Here is a 15,130-nt window from a genome sequence, read left to right as displayed (position 1 = left end):
TGTATTTTTTTTTTTTTTTAGTAGAGACGGGGTTTCACCGTGTTAGCCAGAATGGTGTCGATCTCCTGACCTCGTGATCCGCCCATCTGGTCTCTCAAAGTGCTGGGATTACAGGCTTGAGCCACCGCCCCCAGCCGGTCCTGGGTTCTTATACCCTTCCCTCCCAGCTTCTTGAGTACCACATTCAAATCCCTACGGCTCTGTTTCCAGCCCAGGTTTCTCAGTTTCTTGCCAATACCTGAATATGAATCTAACTTTCCTAGTTTACAAACCTTTCTTGCCTATCCACCATTTATCTGTTTTCCTGTGCATCTATTTGTCTCTCTCTTTGTCCATCCAGCTATCCATTCATCAAGCCCACCATGCATTCACTTATTTGTCCATTTATCGAACTGTCTGTATATTTGTTCATTCATCTGTCAATCAATTCATCCACCCACCCATCTGCTTATCTACTTGTCTATCGAGCCATCTATATGTCCATTAATCAGCCCATCCACCTACTATCAATCCATCAGTCCACAATTCCATCTGTTTATCCATCTATGAACCTGCTCATCCATTCATCCACCTATCCATCCATCCACCCATCCACTCATCCACCCATCTACCCATCCACTCATCTGTCCATCAACCCATCCATCATCAACCTATCCCTTCAATTCATCCATCCATCCATCCATCCACCAGTCCACTCATCCACCCATCTACCAATCCACCCACCTACCATTCCACCCATCTATTCATCCACCTATCCATCCTTCACCTATCACCCATCACTCATCCATCCATCCATCCATTCATCCATCCATCCATTCATCCACCCATCTACCCATCTACCCATTTACTCATCTGCCCATCCACCAATGCAGCCATCTACCCATTCACCCATCCACTCATCCACCTATCCATCCATCCAGTCATCCATCCAGCCATCCACCAATACACCCATCCACTTATCTATCCATCCGTCCATCCATCTATCCATCCACTCATCCACACATCTACCAGTTCACTAATCTACCCATCCACCAATCCACCCATCTACCCATTAATCTATTAATTCATCCACCTATCCATCCATCTACTCATTCATCTATCTGTCTATCCACTTATCCATCCATCTATGCATCTTCTCAATGTTGAGTTCCAGGCTCTAAGCTGAGCTCTAGGAAAACAAAAAAGTATTATACAAGACCCCTGCCTTCAGAGAGCTCCTGATCGTTTCTGGAGGGTTGAGGGATGAGTAGAGGTGTTTTTTGTGTGTGTCCCAGTGATCTCTGGTGAGTCCTCTCTGCTGGGAAGGAACTTTTGAGCATTCAGTGTCCTCCCCTGTATAATCTAGCCCCTTGCTTTAAATTTCCACTCCACTAAGACAGGCCTGCCTTCTTGCCAGTGGATTCCCAGGCCTCAAGTGTTTTTTCGTTAGCAGCAAACACCAGAATTCCACAGCTTTGGGCTCACCATTAGATCTACTTGACTTCCACCTTCACTGACTTTTTGTATCTGCACTTGGGACTCTCCAAAGGCTCCAGGCCACAGGTCCTCAGGGCTCCCTAGGAACCTGACCAAGGCCTCTCCCCAAAATGAGGGGAGGGACAGACTGGCTTGGCATCAGTTCCATCCTCGTTCCCACTTCCCCATCAAGAAGGCCAACCCCCAGCTGACTGGGTGCTGTGGGGTGTGTAAGGTTATTCACTCCACAAGATCTAGGCCCTGCTTGATGTGTTCATTCATTCATTCATTCATGTGTGTGTTATCATCTTGCTTTGGTTTGTTTATATGCTTATTTATTCATTCATTCATTTAATCACTTTTTTGTATAAATGTAAGGGGTACAAGTGCAATTTTGTTCCATGGATAGATTGCATAATGGAGAAGTCTGGGCTTTCAGTTTATCCATCACCGGAATAATGTACATTGTGCCCTTTAAGTAATTTCTCATCCCTCACCATACCTCCCCACTCTCCTACCCTTGCAAATCTCCAGTGTCTGTCATTCCACAGTCTATGTCCATGTGTACACATTATTTAGCTCCTACTTATACATGAGAACAGGCAGTATTTGACTTTCTGTTTCTGAGTTGTTTCACTTACGATAATGGCCTCCAATTCCATCCATGTTGCTGCAAAGACATAATTTCGTTCTTTTTTATGGCTGAATAGTATTTCATTGTGTGTGTGTGTGTGTATATACAATATAACATTTTATTTTTTCAATCATCCATTGATGGACACTTAGATTGATTCTGTATCTTTGCTATTATGAATAGTGCTATGATAAACATACAAATGCAGTATCTTTTTGATATAGTGATTTATTTTCCTTTGGTTAGATACTCAGTGAGATGATTGGATCAAATGATAGTTCTTTTTCTTTCTTCTTTTCTCTTTTTCTTGTTCTTTTGAGACTGAGTTTCGCTCTTGTCACCCAGGCTGGAGTGCAGTGACACAATCTCGGCTCACTTCGCCTCCCGGGTTCAAGTGATTCTCCTGCCTCAGCCTCCCGAGTATGTGGGATTAACAGGTGCCCGCCACCATGCCCAGCTAATTGTTGTATTTTTAGTAGAGGCAGAGTTTCATCATGTTGGCCAGGCTAGTCTCAAACTCCTGATCTCAGGTGATCCACCTGCCTTGGCCTCCCAAAGTGCTGGGATTACAGACATGAGCCACCATGCCTAGCCAGTTCTTTTTCTTTTGAGACAGAATGTTGCTTTATCACTGAGGCTGGAGTGCAATGGCATGATCTCGGCCCACTGCAGCCTGGACCTCCCGGGCTCAAGCGATCCTCCCGCCCCAGCCTCCAGAGTGGCTGGGACTACGAGTGTGTGCCACCTGTAGTCTCGTCTAATTTTCTGTATTTTTTGTAGAGATAGGGTTTCACCATGTTGCCCAGACTGATCTTGAACTCCTGGGCTCAAGCAATCCGCCTGCCTCAGCCTTCCCAAATGTTGGGATTATAGGTCCGGGCCTAGTAAGGGGGACAGACATGAATGAGGCATACTCGGAGCCTCCAGCCACTTACAGGCCTGCAGAGGGTCATGTGAGCAGATAGTGGGGCAAGAGGGGAGGTGCCAGGTACACTTGGTCTCAAAGGTACATTTGGGAACGATTGATGGGGTCAGCGTCCCAGATACGATGGCTTAGGGAAGCGTGTGAGGGGAAGGCATGTCTGACTGAAAATCAACCTAAGCAAAGGAAAAGAACAGGAAAACAGGGAGTCACCGTCCTTGCAGCTGGAAGCAAAGCAGGACAGGAAGGCAAAGAGCCTTGAGTGCCAAGCCAAGGAGCCTGAGTCATGTACAGGGATGGCTGTGGAGCCTTTGCTGGTTTTAAGTAGGGAGTATGGGGCTCTCCTCCATGGGTGCAGCCAAGAAACCAGGTAGGCTATGTGTTCCCAAGGCCTAAGATTCAAGAGGCTCCAGAAGAAGGAAGATATCCCATTGCATCAAGTATGGCCAAGCTCAAGGGGCCTGGGTGAGGAAGTCCATAAAAGAGATCCAGAGTCAATAACCTCTGGAAATAGGCAGAATGTCCTCTGCCTTCTGGGCAATGCTAGAGTGTCCTCCCAGCTCCTCTTCCCGCTCCTCCCCCTCCCCAAGGGCACCAGAAGCCTCATCACCTTACATCCCCAGGGACCCGTGGTAATTCAAATTCTTGGGAATAGTAGGACCCAGATTCCAAGAACAGGAAGGGTTTGGTAATCCACAGCCTCACAGTTAGTAGTTCCTTAAAAAGGAAAAGAAAAAAAGTTTTGAGTGCCTGGTACCATGCTGGGTGCTTCCACCCTATGACCTCACATCACCAAGACAGCCATCCATTCAACTGAGGCCCAAGAGACGAGTGACTGGCCCAGGGTTGCATAGCATGTGCGGGTAGAGAGCTGGGGCATGAACCCTGGCTTCTGGGGCTCTAGGAAGGGCTGGGTCTTCTGGAGAGGGAAGGAAGCTAGAGGAAGAACGGAGAGACTGAGAAGATGAGGCAGGGAGCAGGGAGGAAGGGGGGGGGAAAGAGAGGAAAGGAAAGAGAAGCAAAATAGCAAGATAAAAGGAGGGAGCAGAGAGAAGGGAGAAACTGGACAAGAGGTGAGGAGGCAGCATGAACCTCAGGCAAAAAAGAGGAGAGCAGGGCGAGGGAGGATGGAGGAGGAGGACAGAGGAGGGACAACAAGGAGGTTTTGGGAAGACGGGGACAGTGGCTGGCTGGAGGTGGCGGGACCCCAGAGCAGCACATTCCCAGCTTCCCCCTTCTGCAGCGGAGCAAAAGAGGGGCGGAGAAGGTCCTTGATTTGCAGGAGGTCAGCAGGCGCATTGTGCTGGAATGTGGCTCCATTTCATTCTGGTCAGCAGGAAACTGGTTTGAAACCAAAAATCTTGGAAGCTCTAGGGACTGAAAAACAAAAACAAAAATCATTTTGAATTATTTTATTTTTTGAACAGATAACATGTGCACATGGTACAAAATTCAAAAGGTAAAAAAAGGTAAACCACTGCCCAGCTCCCCTTCCACAGACTAGCCCACCTGTTACCTGATCTTGTGTTTTGGTCTAGAAATCATCTACACAGCATGTAGCAGATACATTTTTAAAATTTTTCCATGGAGGGGGGCACACTAAACATATTGTAGCTCCCTTGTTTTTTTCCACAATGTCCGTGTCACAGCCATGCAGAGAACTGTCTTGTCCTTTTGAGATTTTTGCATTTTCAGTTTTTGTGGGTACATAGTAGGTGTGTTTATTTATGGGGTACATGAGATATTTTGATACAGGCATAAATTATGTAATAATCACATCAGTAAATGGGGTATCCACCACCTCAAGCATTTTTCATTTCCTTGTGTTACCAACATTCCAATTATACTCTTTTAGTTATCTTTAAATACACTATAAATTATTGTTGACTGAATGGCCGTAAAGTATTCCACTATTTGGATGTACTAGGATATTTTTAAGTCGTGAGAGACATCATTCATTTAGAAGAACAAATAATATTTATGTGCAGTTTAAAGAATAATTATAGGCCGGGCGCGGTGGCTCAAGCCTGTAATTCCAGCACTTTGGGAGGCCGAGACGGGCGGATCACGAGGTCAGGAGATCGAGACCATCCTGGCTAACACGGTGAAACCCCGTCTCTACTAAAAAATACAAAAAACTAGCCGGGCAAGGTGGCGGGCGCCTGTAGTCCCAGCTACTCCGGAGGCTGAGGCAGGAGAATGGCGTAAACCCGGGAGGCGGAGCTTGCAGTGAGCTGAGATCCGGCCACTGCACTCCAGCCGGGCGACAGAGCGAGACTCCGTCTCAAAAAAAAAAAAAAAAAAAAAAAAAGAATAATTATAATAAAGCAGCCGGGCACTGTGGCTCACGCCTGTAATCCCAGCACTTTGGGAGGCCGAGGCAGGCGGATCACAAAGTCAGGAGATCGAGACCATCCTGGCTAACACGGTGAAACCCCATCTCTACTAAAAATACAAAAATAAATTAGCTGGGCGTGGTGGCGGCGCCTGTAGTCCCAGCTACTCGGGAGGCTGAGGCAGGAGAATGGCGTCAACCCGGGAGGCGGAGCTTGCAGTGAGCCGAGATCGCGCCACCGCACTCCAGCCTGGGCGACAGAGCGAGACTCCGTCTCAAAACAAAAACAAAAACAAAAACAAAAAAACGTTGCCAGAACCCCAGAAGAATCCCCAAATGTCCCTTACTTCCCTCTAGAAGTAACACTGTCGTAACTTTCTCGGTAATTTTCTTTTCTTTTTTTTTTTTTGAGACGGAGTCTCGCTCTGTCGACAGCCCAGGCTGGAGTGCAGTGGCCGGATCTCAGCTCACTGCAAGCTCCGCCTCCCGGGTTTACGCCATTCTCCCGCCTCAGCCTCCCGAGTAGCTGGGACTACAGGCGTCCGCCACCTCGCCCGGCTAGTTTTTGCATTTTAATCGAGACGGGGTTTCACCGTGTTAGCCAGGATGGTCTCGATCTCCTGACCTCGTGATCCGCCCGTCTCGGCCTCCCAAAGTGCTGGGATTACAGGCTTGAGCCACCGCGCCCGGCCCCTTTCTTGGTAATTTTCTACTTGCTTCTTTTCTTTTCTCTTTTCTTTTCTTTTCCTTTCTTTCTTTTCTTTTGTTTCTTTTGTTTTCTTCTTTTTTTCCTTCTGTTTTCTTTTCTTCTTTTTTTTCTTCAGACAGAGTCTCACCCTGTCGCCCAGGTTGGAGTGCAATGGCACGATCTTGACTCACTGCAGCCTCTGCCTCCCAAGTTCAAGTGATTCTCCTGCCTCACCTTCCCATGTAGCTGGAATTACAGCTGTGTGCCAGCACACCCAGCTAATTGTTTGTATCTTTAGTAGAGACAGGGTTTCACCATGTTGGTCAGATTTCAAACTCCTGACCTCATGATCTGCCCACCTCAGCCTTCCAAAGTGCTGGGATTACAGGCGTGAGCCTCTTGCTATTCTTTATAAGTATCCCTTATAGTTCAGTATTTATTTTAATGGGTTTTAATCTTTTTTTTTTTTTTTTTTTGAGACAGAGTCTCGCTCTGTCGCCGGGCTGGAGTGCAGTGGCCGGATCTCAGCTCACTGCAAGCTCCGCCTCCCGGGTTCACGCCATTCTCCTGCCTCAGCCTCCCGAGTAGCTGGGACTACAGGCGCCCACCACCTCGCCTGACTAGTTTTTTGTATTTTTTTTTAGTAGAGACGGGGTTTCACCATGTTAGCCGGGATGGTCTCGATCTCGTGACCTCGTGATCCGCCCATCTCGGCCTCCCAAAGTGCTGGGATTGCAGGCTTGAGCCACGGCGCCCGGCCTGGGTTTTAATCTTTATATTAAAAGAATCACAATGTAAATATCCTTTTGGGTCTTTCTTCTTTTCCCCACCATGTTATTACATGTCGCTGTGGTCCATTTTCATTGCTGGATAGTATTCCAGTGTTATTTATTTACTTATTTTTTTGAGATGGAGTCTCACTTTGTCACCCAGGCTGGAGTGCAGTGGCATGATCTTGGCTCACTGCAACCTCCGCCTCCTGGGTTCAAGCAATTCTTCAGCCTCAGCCTCTCCAGTAGCTGGGATTACAGGCATGCGCAACCACTCCCAGCTAATTTTTGTATTTTTGGTAGAGACAGGGTTTCACCATGTTGGCCAGGCTGGTCTCAAACTCCTGACCTCCAGTGAAACACCTGCCTCGGCCTCCCAAAGTGCTGGGAATACAGGCGTGAGCCACCGCACCCAGCATTCCATTGTTATTTAACCAGTCTCTTACCAGTATATATGTATTTTTGAGACAGGGTCTCATTCTACACACACAACTGGAGTGCGGTGGTTCTATCATGGCTCACTGCAGCCTCGACCCCCTGGGCTCAAGCGATCCTCCCACCTCAGCCCCACCAAGTAGCTTTAACCACTTACTGATGGACATTTGAGTTGTTTCGAGTCTTTTGCTATTACAAATAAATGCAGTAATCAATAACATATGCTAATTTACATATATGCAGGAGGATGTCTAGGAGAGATTCCCGAAAGTTGAATTACCAGGTCAAAGGGCAGTGCATTTTTCATTTTTTAATTTTTATGTATGTATGTATGTGTGTATTTTATTTTATTTTATTGAGATGGAGTCTTGCCCTGTCACCCAGGCTGGAGTGCAGTGGAGCAATCTTGGCTCACTGCAGCCTCCACCTTCTGGGTTCAAGCGATTCTCCTGCCTCAGCCTCCTGTAGTAGCTGGCATTACGGGTGCACACCACCATGCCCGGCTAATGTTTTTTGTGTTTTTAGTAGAGATGGGGTTTTGCCATGTTGCCCAGGCTGGTCTCGAACCTCTGGGCTCAAGCGATCCACCCACCTTGGCCTCCCAAAGTGCTGTGATTACAGGCGTGAGCAACCACGCCTGGCCTGTATTTATTTTTTAGAGATGGAGTCTCCCTTTGCTGCCCAGATGGTCTCAAACTTCTGCCCTCCAGCCATCCTCCTGCCTTGGCCTCCCAAAGTGCTGAGATTACATGTGTGAGCCACTGTGCCCTCTGTGCATTATTAATTTTGAGACAGACGATGGATAGACAGACAAGATGGATGCAGTAGCTCATGCCTGTAATTCCAACACTTTGAGAGGCCAAGGTGGGAAAATCACTTGAACCCAGGAGTTCGAGACCAGCCTGGGCAACACAGGGAGACCCTACCTCTAAAAAAATTTCAAAATTAGCTTGGTGTGGTGGTGGTGGTGTGTGCCTATGGTGCCTGCTACTCAGGAGGCTGAAATGGGAGGATTGGTTGAGCCCTGGAGGATGAGGGTGCAGTGAACCATGATCATGCCACTGCACTGCAGCCTGGGTGACAGTACAAGACCCTGTCTTAAAAAAAAATAAGATTGGAAACAGATATTGTCACATTGCCCTTAATAAAAGTTGTGTCAGCCGGACGTGATGGCTCAGGCCTGTAATCCCAGCACTCCCCAAGGTGAGTGGATCTCCTGAGGTCAGGAGTTTGAAACCAGCCTGGCCAACATGGTGAAACCCTGTCTCTACTAAAAATACAAAAATTAGCTAGGTGTGGTGGTGCACACCTGTAGTCCCAGCTACTCAGGAGGCTGAGGCAGGAGAATCGCTTGAACCTGGGAGGCAGAGGTTGCCGTGAGCCAAGATGGTGCCACTGCACTCCAACCTGGGTGACAAGAGCGAAACTCCGTCTCAAAAATAAATAAATAAGAAGAAGAATAAAAGTTATACCTATTCACTCTCCTACCAGCCCTGCTAGACAGTGCAGCTTCCCAACCTACTAGACAAGTGGGAGACCCTGTAGGGGCTGGGCCCTGCAGAGTGACAGGGAGACTGGGCAGGCTAGGGTAGTGTGACCCTTTGCCCCTGCTGGCTGGGTTGCTGATAGGGGCAGGCCGGGTGCTAATGCAATCACAAGGCAGGCGGGCAACAGGAAACTTGAGCAGGTGTCCTCGAAGCTGAGTCCACAGAGGGGAGCACGACCCCTGACCTCATAGATCCCTCAGTCTTGGCCCAAATGAGCTAGAAAATGAGGAAATGTCCCCCCACCCACTTTCCTAGCAACCTGTCCCCACAGGGTGTGACAGGGCATGTGAGAACACACAGGCCTCAGACCAAGAACTGGGAAAGTTGACCAAAAAGAGCTGAGCCTGTGGACAGAAATGGCAGTCTTGCAACTTCCTCTCATGGTTGAGACACTGGGAGAGGCTCCTTGGGCCCCAGCCAGGGTCACCTGGGCCCCTCTGAGCTCCCCAAGTTTTCCTGACAGCACTGGGCTGGCTCTTCGGTGCATTAAGGCCTTCAACAATGATTGACTTGGGGCCTCTGCACGACAGGCAGCCCAAACAGGCAGGGCCCTTTATTCCCACCCTCACGGGCCTGCTCTTCAGCAGGGGAAGACCATGATGAACTCATGACAGTGAGTGTCCCATTGCATGTTGGAAGGTGACACTCGCCATAGGAACAAGGGCACGTAGCTGGGTAAGGGGCTTGCGGTAGGGGACAGAGTGGGTGACAGTTTGCAGCATTCATGAGCGCGGGCAGGGCAGGCTTCACCAAGAGAGGTGCATCCAGCAAACCCCGGAAGCAAGTGAGGGAGCGAGCCGAGCAGCTGTCTGGGAGAAGAATTCTGGGCAGAGGGACTAGTCAGTGCCAATGCTCCAGGCAGGAGCGTGAGCCAGGGACAGTAAGGAGGCCTATGGGGGCCCAGTCAGTGGCAGAAGCTCAGACAGGGCCAGTCAGGTCAGGTCATGGTATGGAATTTGGCTTTGACTCCAGGAAACGTGGAGTGTGTCGCAGGGTGTGGCCTCTCTTATTCGAATCTGAAGCTGGTGCCATGGTACAGATGAAGAGACTGAGGCTCAGAAGTGGCCGTGACTTGGCACAGCGTGGCTTGGCCAATCCAGAGTGTAGGTGAGGCTTTCGCCCAGGTCTGCCTGAGACCTAGACCCCAGCTGTGCACCATGGCAGTGCTCCAGTGCTTGTGGGTGGTGACAGGCAAGCACTGGAGGGTGCCCCTGCTGGGCACTAACTCATCGCACCCTCACGTAACCCTATGAGGCAGGCCTTGTCAGTGCCATTTTGCAGATGACAGAAGTGCAGTTCCCGGAGGTGAGGGGCACGGCCAAGGGCACAGAGCCGGGAGGCAGGGCAGGAGGCCACTGTGGTTCTCAGGGGCCCTCGGACCTGTGCCTCCGTGGCTGTCCCTGTCTCGAGGTTCTCTGATGGATACTGCCCCACTTAAAAGTCTTCCTGAGCTCTCGTCTGTCCTCAAGCTGAAGCCCAAACCTCCAAGGCCTGTGCGGGAACTTCCAATGCCCGGAGTCCGGCCAGCTGTTCTGCCCGTCCCCAGCCCAAGTGGACAGCCCCACCTCCACCTCCAGCCAGAGGACAGCGCCCAGCATTCCCAGAACCTTTCTCAGTCTCCCCAGCCTTTGCGTACAAGCCCACCCACTTCTACACCCTCAGACCTCTGTCTTTCAAGAGCTTGCCTCCTCCAGGCTGCCACCCAAGACCGCCTCTCCCCTAGATTCCCCCCACCGCTCCCCAGCTCTGCCTCAGTCTCTCGTCCCACTCTGCCCCAGCCCCAGTGGCCAGGGGCAGCTAGACCTCTGAACCCCAAATCCTGGCCAGCCCCCCACACCCTTGTCCCTGCTGACCAGTTCTACAGATGGGGCGCTCACCTCCCGGCCACATCACTCAGGCTTCGGCACCTCAAACCCACCGCCACCCACAGCGACTTCCTTCTGCTCACCACGGGCAGCACCACACCCCCCTGCTCGCTCACTGAGGACAGGAGCTGCCTCCCCACCCCAGACCCTTCCCCTGTGGAGCCCCCTCCGCCATGCCCTGGCTCTAGGTTCCCCTGAGTCTTTCCCTAAGGATTGGCTGTGTGGCCTTTGGGTTAGTTCCTTCCCTTCTGCAGAGCTCAGATGCTCCAATTTTACAGAGCAGTCAACAGTACCCACTTCCCAGCATTGTCCTGAGGACTGAAAGACATGGTCTGCGAAAGCCTTTGCTTGGTATACAGTAGGGGTTCAATAAGTGCACATTTCCTCCATTGACCTCCACAAATGCAGAGGTTAAGATTGTGGCTTCGGAGACCCTGATTAGAATCCTATCCCCGCTCCTCATTCACTGTGTGGCTGACGGCAAGTCACTGATTTCTCAGCGCCTCAGTGTCCTCATCTGCAAAATGGGAACATTAATAGAACATACCTCACGGAGTTGCATGAACTAGATGAGGTAGCACTTGGCTATCCATGTGTGACAGGCCCTGCATCCCACCACAGGGAGCAAGTTCAGCCCTGTCCTCAGCCCTCCAAGCTCCTACCCTGGGCCTCTCCACAACCGCCTCAGAGAAACAGAAATGCAGGGCCTGGAAGCTGGCAGAGGAGGCCCTGAGGCAGTGGCATCTTAGCCTCTGTCCCTGGACGATTCCCCACCTGCCTGGGGCTCCCGGACTGTACTTGCTCTCACCCTCCCTGTCTGAGAAACCAGCTCTTGGGAAGAAAAGCCAGCCTGGGAGAAAGGGCCTAGCTCTGGAGTAGGGACCCTGTGATAAGATGAGCGGGGCCCTTTGAAAAGACAAGGAAACCAATCGTGACAGTTCCCACCATGGGCCCAGCACACGATATCTTTACAATCGGGTTATCCATTTTACAGATGAGAAATGGGGCTCAGAGTGGACGCTTACACCTCCTCCAGGAAGAAGGGCCAGAATCAGGATTTGCACCCAGGCTTGAATTCCTCCCAAGCCTGTGCTCTCAGCCCAAGGCTGCCCGAGTGTGCGCCTTGAGCCCTTGGAAAAAGGGATAGTGGGCCCGGAGGGGCCAGTGAGTGAGGAGCTGAATTCAGCTTTGAGGCTCTGGGGCCCCAGGCCAGTGCAGGGCTGCCCAGGGGTCCTGGGCTAGGGGTCGGGGGCAGCGCAGGGTGAAGGAGCAGGAGGCCAGGGCCTGGAAGGAGTTAACTGCGTGAGGGGCCCGAGTGAATCAGAGGCTCCGCAGGCTATGATGGAAATTCCCTGTGCATGGCGTGTGGTCACCCAGAAAAGGGAAACGGTGCTTTTCGGAGCAGGGGACGGCGGGGGCTGGAGCTAGGGAGCAGACACCAGCCTGGGTGGGGCTGGTGAGGGTATTGTGACAAAGGAGGCCTGGCGTCAAGGTCTGCTCAGGCCTTGGGCGGGAAGAAGGAGATGAGGAGCCGCCAGGCCAGGCCTGATTGTGCTACGGTGTGCCCATGGGCCCTGATGGATGAGTAGGAGTTCACCAGGCCAGAGGAACTGCTAGAGCCAAGGCACAGGGCTGTGACTCAGCATGGAGCCCATCCACCCTGCTTTTGCTGGCAAACTCATTCCTGTCCTTCAAGGCTCATCCCAAGGAACACCTCTTCCACCCCAGGCAATACTCATAGCTCCTCTGAGTCCCACTGCCTTGGTTTCCCGCTTGGAGCTCACAGGAATTTTTGTTATCTGCCTTCCCTATAGGACTATGGGTTCCACAAGGGCAGGGGCTGTGTCCCAGCTGTAGAAACAGGTTGTGCCCAACACAGGGCCAGCACCAAGTAGGCGCTCTGTATTTGTGGAATGACAATTTCGCAGAAGAGGAATGTGGGGCCCAGAGAGGTGGCGCTCAGTCAGCCAGCTGGTGCGGCAGAGCGGGCCTCAGGCCGGGCGCCTCCTCAGCTGGGACTGGTCAGGAGGGAAGGAGCATGGCAGGAAGATCCCTCCCCTGGGGCAGGGCAGGGGGAGACGGCAGGGGCCACCGGGCGCTGATGGCCAGGCAGGGAAGGTAACAGGTGGTGCTATGGTCCATGCCCTGCTTCCCCCTTGAGCTCCAGGCCAGCCCTGCTACTGCCCTGGTCACAGCGCTAGAAAACGTCCGCCCTCCCAGGAGGGAGATGAAGGTACAAGATGAAGCAAGGGGCAGTCAGAGGAAGAGAGAAGGACACTGGGTTCTAGATTTTCCCAGTGAAATCTAGAATCTCCAGACACTTTGTAGCTGCATGAACTTGGACAGGGTCTCACAGTGTTGCCCAGGCTGGAATGCAGTGGTGTGATCATAGTTCACTGCAGCCTCAAACTCCCAGGCTCAAGCAATCCTCCCACCTCTGTCTCCCCAGTAGTCAGGACTAGAGGCATGCGCCACCATACCAGACTAATTTTTTTTTTTTTTTTTTGTAGAGTCGGGGTCTCACTCTGCAGCCCAGGCTGACCTCCAACTCCTGGGCTCAAGTGATCCTCCTGCCTTGACCTCTCAAAATGCTGGGATTACAAGAATGAGCTACTGTGTCTTGCCCTCACTTTCCACTTCATGATGGAAAAAATGGAATAGGCTTGTTCTGAGGGCAGAATAAACTAACGGGTGTAACTGTAAACCTCTGTACCGATGTGAGGGAGACTGCCCGTTAGCTGCAGTGACTATTGTGTAGTCTGGTCTCTCCCTGGGGGCTGTGGCAGTACCATCCCGCCAGCCAGCTCCTAAGCAGTGTTAGGCTCGGGCCCAGCATCCATCTGTCCCAGCTCCTCTGTGCCTGGTGAAGGCCTATGACCTGCGCCAGCCTGACAAGGAGGCCAAAACCCAACTTGGATGACTGAGAATGATGGCCGGGGCTTCCTGTCCAGAAACGTGCCCCCTGAAGGCCTCAGCTGCTGCAGCTCCACCACAGCACCCCAGATTTCTGGGCCCTCTCGTGTCTGCTTGAAGGTCAAGGGCATCCGGAGAAGCTGCCCTCAGGCAGGGACTGGCAGCGTGGAGGCGACCATCAGGGTTGGAGTGTCTCCAAGCATGAAGGGGAACTGAGAACTGTGGGAATGGGCTTTGTGGAGTGCGGGGTGGGCTGGACCTCGTGGGAGGGGGCTTGCTCCCAAGAGCTCAGACTGATGGGGTCCTGGGGTGGAGAGGAGAGGGGCTCGGCAGAGGTGGGGTTGGGGACACCATAGGGTGCTTGCAGGTCATCCAGAGTGGGCTGGCCAGGCAGTGGGAGGTGGGGGAGCTGTGCGGGGAAGGAAAGAGGAAGCAGGGGACAGGGGGATGGGCTGCTGGGGATGGAGAGGGGTGGGGGCTGGGGACCTGGAGCCACTTTGGCCGCAGCCACTTCGCCTCTCCCGGTTTCGGTTTGTAAATAGCTGTCGGCTCCGTGGGGCGGGATAGGCCTGTCCCTTCTGCGGCCTGTGTCCAGGGAAGCCCAGGTCTCAGAAGCTACAGATGCTCAAGCCCTGGATTTGGGGACCCCAGGAGGCCCACAGCCCAGTCAGCCTTTGCCTGGGTTGGTGGGTTCTGGGGGCCCAGTTCTGGGCAGTCCCAACCTGTGGTCACTGAGGTAATGCAGCTGGGCTGGGGGAGCTTCAGAACATGATGACTCGGCCACCCTGGGCTTATTTATAACTGGGCCTCCGTGGCCAGAGCAGCTGCTGAGCCGCCAACTCAGCACTCAGGCTGGCCCGAAACACCAAGGCAGGCAAGAGGACAGTGAGGGCCAGGCTGCCCTGACGGCCCCCAGCCTGGCCAAGGGGTCTTGAGTTCTCCGAGGCCTCTTTGGCTGGGACTGTGATGTGATGGGCAGGACTTGGGTTTTAGGGGAGCTTCTTGTGGAGCCAGCGTCTTGAACCTCCTGGACCAAAGGGATGGTTGAGCCCAGCCAGTGAACTGGCCACTCCCAGGGGGCACAGGGCTCGGCCTTCTCGCAAAGAGCCTCTTCCTCCCGAGGTCAGATGCTGTCAGCAAACTCGACCAGAAGCAAAGTCATCTCCCCTCCCCTTCTTGCAATATCAGCTTAAAAACAAAACACAACAGATTCGGAGAAAGGGCAGTTCGGGCACCGAAGGCCCGACCCCAGGCAGGCTGGCAGGTGGGAGAAGCATGGGTCTGTCCTGAGGCGCCCACGTCACCCCACACCAGCACCCACCTCCGCGGCAGCTGGGAAGGGCTGGCCCTGCCCCACCCTGCAAATCAACTTTGTGAGGAAGCGTGCTAGGCGGTGTCAGCCCCTTTCCCAAGGTTTGCAGGAATAAAGCCTCCTAAAAGCCTATTCCTCCCAGATCAGTGTGGCCTCTGCCGCCCCCGATTCCATCAGCACCCTGTCTGCCAAACGTGGGCCTGCTCCTCCCACCTCCAAGCCTTGATCCAGTGTGGAACCCCCACCGGCCTCGC

The 15,130-nt window shown here is 52.3% G+C and overlaps 1 protein-coding gene across 1 annotated transcript in view; it reads right to left on the bottom strand.

Annotated features, from left to right (window-relative positions):
* Positions 1-3,725: 3,725 nt before the first annotated feature.
* LOC117081275 (collagen alpha-1(I) chain-like) overlaps positions 3,726-15,130 on the bottom strand; it is a 26,389-nt gene continuing 14,984 nt past the window's right edge. The window contains exon 4 of the mRNA XM_033207109.1: positions 3,726-4,388. Coding sequence (XP_033063000.1) covers positions 4,342-4,388 — 47 coding nt within the window. The 3' untranslated portion in view covers positions 3,726-4,341. The remainder of the gene's footprint in view (positions 4,389-15,130) is intronic.

The sequence above is a fragment of the Trachypithecus francoisi genome, unplaced genomic scaffold, assembly GCF_009764315.1.
Source record: "Trachypithecus francoisi isolate TF-2019V2 unplaced genomic scaffold, Tfra_2.0 Lachesis_group8, whole genome shotgun sequence".
Classification (NCBI taxonomy): Eukaryota; Metazoa; Chordata; class Mammalia; order Primates; family Cercopithecidae; genus Trachypithecus; species Trachypithecus francoisi.
Note: the sequence above shows the minus strand (reverse complement) of the source record. Positions and strands in the feature narration are given on the sequence as shown.